The sequence below is a fragment of the Bison bison genome, unplaced genomic scaffold, assembly GCF_000754665.1.
Source record: "Bison bison bison isolate TAMUID 2011002044 unplaced genomic scaffold, Bison_UMD1.0 scf7180017864158, whole genome shotgun sequence".
NCBI classification, from domain to species: domain Eukaryota; kingdom Metazoa; phylum Chordata; class Mammalia; order Artiodactyla; family Bovidae; genus Bison; species Bison bison.
In genome coordinates, this window is record NW_011494730.1 from 3,883,436 (window position 1) to 3,891,667 (window position 8,232).

At 49.6% G+C, this 8,232-nt stretch overlaps 1 protein-coding gene across 1 annotated transcript in view; it reads right to left on the reverse strand.

Moving 5' to 3' along the window:
* Positions 1–8,232, reverse strand: part of NGEF (neuronal guanine nucleotide exchange factor) — a 128,514-nt gene that overhangs the window by 39,620 nt on the left and 80,662 nt on the right. The window contains exons 5-6 of the mRNA XM_010841254.1: positions 7,957–8,099; positions 1,938–2,236 (exon numbers count right to left, since the gene is read on the reverse strand). Of these exons, the coding sequence (XP_010839556.1) occupies positions 1,938–2,236; positions 7,957–8,099 (442 nt within the window). The remainder of the gene's footprint in view (positions 1–1,937; positions 2,237–7,956; positions 8,100–8,232) is intronic.

Consider the following 8,232-nt stretch of genomic DNA (forward strand, 5'->3'; position numbering starts at 1 on the left):
AAGTCAAATCATACACATTACACTTATACAGTGAAGTGTGTCGATTACATCTCAAATAAAACTGGAAGGAAAAAAAGGTGAGTGATGGTGGCTCTGTCTACAGTGGTGGAGCCCCTGGGTCTCTCAGGTAGGAGGGATGGCCACCTGCAGGGGGCTTCTCCCTGGGTTCTAGAACCTTCCACATGGTTGCTTTGGGTGGCAAAGCCTGCTGGGATTTCCTCAGTCCAGCTCCACCTGCCTCGTGGAGATCTCCTGACCATGCATCTTCGCTTCTGGTGGGGCACGTGGTTCTTTATGTCGTCTCACCAGTATCCTGTGAGAAGCTGGGAGGAGTCCCATAGGATGACTAGACACTACTAACATCAGTTTCATTAAAAAAAAAATAAAACTCCTGTGGCCTTGCTTACAAATGCTCATGAGTCACAAGTGGTGTCAGACGCTAAAACCATCTCTCCTGAGTCTGCTGGGCAGGACGCAGTGGACCCTGGGTGGCGCTTCAAAAATCGAGCGTCATCAAGGCTTCTCAAGGAACAAAGGCATCATACCACCCGAGCCTGCGTCTGACGAACCTGGTCGGGGGCTGGTCTCAGCCTTGGCCATTACGTGTGTGCACAGTTTGCAGTTGTGCCTTTTAAATAAATGAGAAGAACGAACGTTTCTACAGAATCTCGCACTGGCGAGCCAAGAGCTAAAGACAGTCAGGACTGCGACTAGGAACAAGCTCAAGGGCGGGCTTGAAGGAGCATGTGAGTGGGGAGACTGGGGAAACGGGCGTGAGAGGATAAAAATGACTGAGCTGGATTGAACAGGGACTTCCCTGGCAGTCCAGTGGTTAAGACTTTGCCTTCTAATGCAAAGGGTGCGGGTTCGACCCCTGGTGGAGCAGCTGAGAACCCACAGGCCTCATGGCCAAAAACCCAAAACATTAAATGGAAGCAGCATTGTAGGAAATTCATTAAAGACTTTAAAAACAGACCACATTAAAAAAATCTTAAAAGAACTGATCCAACTCTCTGTATATAAAGCTATATATATATATATGACTATATATATATATATCCAACACCTACATTTCCTAGCTTCTCACTTCTATTACTGTTCGTGTTTTATGGATTATTTGTCCCTGTTAGCCACAAACTATTAAGTGACTCTGTGATCCTGCCTCAGCCTACCTCACAGGCAGACTCTGCCTGAACCATCGGATGAAGGCGCAAGAAGAGACACAAGTCCTAGACTTCCACACCATTTCAGGAGGGGTGGATATGCTGAGGGCTTTCAGAGCCCCACTCACCCAAGGTTCAGGCGAAAATTCGAAATAAAGACGTGCAAGTGAAAAGTAAAGCACAGATGAATAGAGCCAGTTCACGGTCACATGAATTCAGCACCACCGACTGTGCTCACACGTGCCATGGAGATTCTCCACAATAACAAGCAAGGGTTTAGAGAATGCAATCTTCCTGTCTACAGAAACAACAACATGGAGAACACTCAACACCGGGGTTGAGCTATCCTAGGAGCTAACTAGGTAGTTTTTGTTGCCTGTGCTTCCTCAGTGGCGCCAGCGGTAAAGAACCTGCCTGCCCATGCAGGAGACTTAAGAGACGTGGGTTCGATCCCTGGGAGAGGAAGATCCCCTGCAGGAGGAAATGGCAACCCACTCTAGCATTCTTGCCTGGAGAACCCCATGGACAGAGGAGCCCGGCGGGTTCCTCTGGGGACCATCCATCGGGTCGCACAGAGTTGGACACGACTGAAGTGATGTGGCACGCACCCACGCATGTGAAATAATGTGAATTTTCCTGCATGTCGGGGATAGAGGTACCCTGCCAGTAACTCCTCTGGCGAACCAGCCTCACCCCAGAGAGGAAGCCTCACCCACGCTGGTTAAAATACCCGTTCGTTCTGACCGGAAGCTCTCACCCCGGGCAGCCTGTTACCTCTTGCAGCCTGATCTCCTCCGGCTGGAGGATGTCCAGCACCCCGCTGCTCTGAATCTCCGGGAGATCCTGCCAGAGGTTGAATCTCGAGTGGGGGTTGCTGAGCAGGCAGATCTGGGGCAGGGCCTTCCTCTCGGGTGGGCTTGCTGGCTCCTCCTCCTCCTCCCCTTCATCTTCCTCCGGAGCCTCCTCGCTGGATGGGCACCCGTCAGCAGTGCCTTGTATTTCTGCATCCTGTTGCCTCCTGGTCTCAATCTCTTGGAGAGTTGATTTATCTCGGTATTCCTGATATAGGAGCCCTGAAATCAAATCAAACCGTTTTGAAGACACGATAGAGATTTCAGATACGGAGCTTTCCGAATCGCTAAGTCACAGCTTTTGACTCCTGAAAGTGAAAGAGTTAAAGTGTCCGTCGCTGAGTCCTGTCTGACTCTTTGTGACCCCATGGACTGTAGCCCGCCAGGCTCCTCTGTCCATGGGATCCTCCAGGCAAGAACACTGGAGTGGGTTGCCAGTCCCTTCTCCAGGGGATCTTCCTGACCCAAGGATTGAACCCAGGTCTCCTGCATGGCAGGCAGATACTTTACCATCTGAGCCACCAGGGATCAAGGGCAAATAAATGCTTTGCCTATGAAAACACAAAGAAAGCCAGACCCCTACAGGTCTCAGGGAAGGGCCACTGAACGAACTGCCACTGTCTTCATTTCTTGGGAAGGATCTGCACACATAAGTTTATTTTTTCTTTCTAACAAGGAATAAAGAAATCACTGAATAGAATCAAAATCCAGTCGCACAAATAAATGCTTTTCACATCCATAACCAGCAAACAACAAGGATCTAGAACTTGTCATGTTAATAACCAACGTGTACAGAGTCAATGGAAATGGCCTGATTATGTTTCAGCATCCCAGCAGGATGCTTCTCAAAGCCTTAAATGCTTCAGTATTAAAACTCAAGTCTATTCATCGGTGAAATGGGAGTTGTTGTAAATTCTCATTTTGAAGGAAAAAAAAAACCCAATATTTCACCAACCTTATGATTCAAAAGGGAAACATTCCTTTTTTTTTTCTTTCGTACTTTTAGATTTACTTCCCTGATCTGAAATAAGTGCCTTCTGAGCCTCCAAGGAGATTTAGGGGTACAGAGGAGTCAGTAAAAATGCAGCACCTCCACGGGGAAAAATTCCTTTTCGGATGTCCTGGCCACAGGGCGAGGGATGGTCTCCCCACAGAGGAGCAGCAGAAAGTTTCAGGGGCAAGAAGGCTCCCGGCCCAGGGAGAGGGGAGGCGGGGCTGCCCTGCTGGCAATGAGGCTGGGAAGAGAAGAGGGTTACCCCAAGGGTTTTATCTATCCTGTGGGCAAAAGGCAAGCCCCAGGGAGGGGAAGCCCCTTAGGCAAGCAGCTCTGGTCTACATCGTAGGAGGCCTTCGTATGGGAAGAAAGAAGCCATGCCCATTCTCCAGGGGAGCCGTGATGCAGGCCCGCACACCGTGGTGGGGGAAGGATGGGGCCGTGTGCCTGATTCAGGGATAGTTACAAGGTGTAAGACGGGGCCTGGTGATTGGCTGGTGCTGGGCAATGAGTGATATTCGGGTGACTAGTTGGCAGGGGAGGTCTGGTGGCCCTATTCAGGAGATGGGGAACATTGGGAGGAGGGTCTGACTGGGGATAGGGTGGTGGAGAGATGCAGGTCCACCTGATGGCCAAGCAGGTGGAGAGAACCGGTAGGCAGCTGGACTGGTCTGGAGCCTGGGAGAGCAGCTGGGGCCCTTGATATTTCTATCTATAAAAACAAAGATGGGGACCTCCTTGGTGGTCCAGTGGCTATGACTCCGCGCTCTCAATCAGGGGGCCCAGGTTCAATTCCTGGTCAGGGAACTAGATCCCATGTGCTGCAACAAATATCAAAGATCCTGTGTGCCACAGCTAAGACATGGCACAAACTGCCCCCACCCCCCCAAAAAAGATGATTTTCCTGGGAAAGTTCTAACAGGGATAAGTTAGAATACTTAGAATATTAGAATATTAATTATTCTAATTAAGTAGAATATTCTAATAATTATTCTTAATACTTTTTTAAGCTGGATAAGTGTACTACTTGTAAAGCACTTTCTCATGCAATGCAATATAAATATTACCTATTATTCCTTCTTTAATTGCTAAGTACATCTAACCTGAAGAAAAAAGGAAAGGAAAAACAGACCCTCTTCTAAATCCTGAAAAATGGCTGGATAAATTATACTCATTGTTTATAAATAATAGGAACCCAATAAATTATGTGTGGGTTAAATTACTTGGCTTCTTATGCTCCATAATGCTAAATTATACATCCTTTATGATTAGTATAGCTTTACTTAAAAAAAATTATGTGATTTTACATTAGAATCTAGCAGATTACAACAAGGAGTTAATTTGACAAAGGAATGAAAAAGAAAATCTAAATCTATGCTAAATGCAACGCAGATTGAACTGTAATGGTAGAGGTTTAAAGTCACTACACAAACGGTTCAGTGATGAGCATAAGACATAACTATTGTTGGCAACATTGTATCAATTAATCTTCTGTGATTTCAATACTATTTTTATGGAGGTTTAAAAGAAAAGACTCTGATGCTGGGAGAGATTGGGGGCAGAAGGAGAAGGGGATGACAGAGGATGAGATGGCTGGATGGCATCACCGACTCGATGGACGTGAGTTTGAGTGAACTCCAGGAGTTGGTGATGGACAGGGAGGCTTGGCGTGCTGCGATTCATGGGGTCGCAAAGAGCAACTGAGCGACTGAACTGAACTGAAAGAAACCAGGGGAACTTCCCTGGTGGTCCAGTGGTTAAGAATTTGCCTGCCAATACAGAGGACTTGGGTTTGATCCCTGGACAAGCTGCTTTTATTTATTTATTGGTTTTTATATGTGGCTGCTTGAGAATGTGAGGCATGGAGCTATGGCAGCCATCTGGTGACATGAAGCCCAAATGCTAAGAATGGAGGAGAGAAAGCAGCTAGGTGATTGTTTGACTTGAACCAACTCTAGAACTTTCTTCCTCATTCCTAGACCCATTAAAACAGAATACTTTCATTCTTTCATGTCATTTTCTTTTAAGCTGGATATTCTAGTACACTCAGCCAAAGACTCCCAATACAAGTAATTTTTAGCATTTTCTTAAAACTTTATACTTCTTTCTGAAGCCTTCAGCACTTGAATTTAAATACCAGTTTTCCTGGAGTTACTGTGATTACAAAGGATTATCTGACACACTGTGTAACCATTTTTTTTGGGTAATGTGTTTATTTTTATTGGCCTTAAAATTCAGATTACAACAGAAACAAAGTAGATGTAACTGAAGAACTAGATGAGCTGATCAAAGTTTTGTATCTGAGATACACTGCTGATGCATCATGTTTTTCAATTTTGTACATTCATTAAGCAAAGTTAACTTTACCTGTAAAAGCCTGCACCTGGAATTACATCCAAGCAGAATTAGAAGGCTCAGTGCTCACCTCTCCTAATTAAAATGATCTGTATCGGGCTGGCCATGCTGCCTGCAGGAGGAGGATAAGCAAGGCTCCCGGAGTCCTTCAAAATCTTTCTTTTTGAAGAGAATCTTTTCTTTTTTTTTTCTTTGAATTCTTCAGATAGAAACTTCCAAAGGGCAGGGAATTTTAATTTTTAGTGAGGACCTCCTAGGCCCCAGGCATTTGCTAGGTGCCAGAGGAAGGCAATGGCACCCCACTCCAGTTCTCTTGCCTAGAAAATCCCATGGATGGAGGAGCCTGGTAGGCTGCAGTCCATGGGGTCACTAAGAGTCGGACACGACTGAGCGACTTCACTTTCACTTTTCACTTTCATGCACTGGAGAAGGAAATGGCAACCCACTCCAGTGTTCTTGCCTGGAGAATCCCAGGGACGGGGAGCCCGGGGGGCTGCCGTCTATGGGGTCGCACAGAGTCGGACATGACTGAAGCGACTTAGCAGCAGCAGCAGAGACAACCACAGGACACACACGCACGTGTGCACATGCAAACACACACACGCACAATCTCAGGGCCTCGGGGTCTATGATCTTCAGGGCCACCAGCAATGACAACTGTATACCACGCCACACACAGTCCTGGCATCATTCTGTCCTGGCCTGAGTGGGAGCCACCTCAGTCCAACACAGTGGTGCATAATTGCCCAGCGTCTTCCCACTTTCCTCCCCTCTTAACTCTGCGTCTTTAGGAACATGTTGTCCTCTCCTGATACCTGGCAAAGAATCCCCTTCATTCACTGAGCTAAGTGGGAGCAGCTGGCCTCTTGTAGGAATCTGCTTGGCATAGGCCTCAAGTCGAGGATGAAGGATGTGAGAAGGAGGCAGCCTTGGCCCTGCGTGTTCAGCACATCTGTTGAGCACCTACCCAGGATCCAGCCCAGAAGCCGGAAACACATATTCACCATGACACCAGCCCATGGTGGGAGAAACGCCTGAGGATGTCAGTCTCCACTGTTCACCACAGCAGGAAACCCAGGGCCAGGAGGAGCGCAGTACCCCAGTTCAGGGTTTCCAACTCCCAGCCTTGAGCTGATGCCACTGGCTCTCCAGGAAGGAGGTCTCCGCACACCCACGCTGCAGAAGGGAGCCTCTCTCTCCCTGATTCGAGGCACGGATCTCCCCACCCCCACCCCGATTTCCTTCCTAGTTCTGACGTTGATCCTAGCCAGAGATATCCCTTTCTAGAGGGTGGGAGTCAAGGCTCCCAGCGTATGCTGAGGCCGCAGTGGCCCTCCTGGCTATAAAGGGCAACGTGACCAAGGTGGGACAAAAGGATTTTCGTGGGTGCCTGTCCTCAGAACAGTGCCTCTCCATTTGCCCCAGCAAACAAAGGGAAAAGCCACCACCACCCAGCCCCACATGCAGGGGGCTGGGAACAAAATCCCTGGAGTCTGGCGAGGCTTAACTGTAGTGCTCCACCCTCAGCTTTGCAGGGGCTCGGCTCCTCCCAGGGTTCAGTCCAGAAAAACCCCAACCAGGGGAGGAAGGAACTTGCCTGAAAAGTCTCCTAAACGCTGGTGTCCCAGGGCAAAGGAAGCCCCCTTCTACCAGAGACATTTTGTGTCTGCCCAAGTGTTTGGCATGAGGGACAATGATGATCAATTTAGGGAAGGACATTTTCAAGTCAAAATTTTAATTCCAATGAATAAACTCTCCTCTGACAACACCAAAGAGCAGAAAAGATCTCAAGGCCATCCCGTTCCCCACCTTACCCACTCACGGCCCCCTCTGGTGAGGACAATGAGAACTAGTTCGACGTCATCGACAGTTCTTGACTTTTAAATGAAAGTGGTTGGGTTCTTGGGACGCCACGCCTTCTCCACCATCTGCTTTCACAGAGTCTCAGCTGCAGCTGTGTGGCAGCTGGACAGGCAGGCTGTGCCCCAGACTTCCAGCCACACTCTGGACAGGCAGGTGGAACCAGGCTTCTCTCCCTAACCCGTGGAGTGAGGGTGGGGGCCTCTGAGGCTTCTCTCTACTGTACCTCTCCTCCCGGGAGCAAAGTTGGTCACTGCTTCTCCTTCCAGAATGGCTCCAGTCAGCCTGACTGTCTGCAGAGACCCGCGCCCGCACCCCCGCCCCCTGCAGACTCCTCTCTCTTTCCAGGTCTACCCAGGCCCCTGGGATGGCCAGGGTGGCTCACCGAGCCCTCCCTCCTGCATGGCCCAGAAGCACTTCACCCCTGGACGTGCTGGCAGAAGAGATAAGAGACAGAGAGCCCTCCTCGCCCAGGAAAGAACTGAGCAAGTACACCTGTCCAAGGGAGCAGGAAAGAAACACATTTGCTCAAGCCCAATTATACAGCTTACTAGTAACATGCGGCAGTTTTGCCTATGGAACCATTAGAGCCAAATACGTTAATAACCTTCCTCGTCAGGTGCGTTTTGCCCAGGTGAAACGCAACTGCATTCCAGGAGCAGGGGAACCCGGAGCCCACCAGGAGCTCCCCGTTTCCCCCCAGTGACGCCGCGCCACCGCCAGAGACACCCACCTATTTGTTCAATGAGGTTTCTCCAGGAGTCGGCGGGAATAGGGTGGATCATCTGCAAGGCCTCGGTGAGCGTGGTGGGGCTGTCTGCGAGGGCCGGGAACTCCTCGGGCGTGGCCCCATTTCCTGGGGTGGAGGACGACTCGCTGTAGGAGGGGCAGGGCGTGTTATTTTTAAGCACCGCCCCACCGCGGCCAGCCCGCGAGAGGCGTCCGCACGGGCGGCCCTGGCCAGCTGGACTCTGCCCGGGTTGTCCAGGCCGAGCGGCCGCAGCCGCCG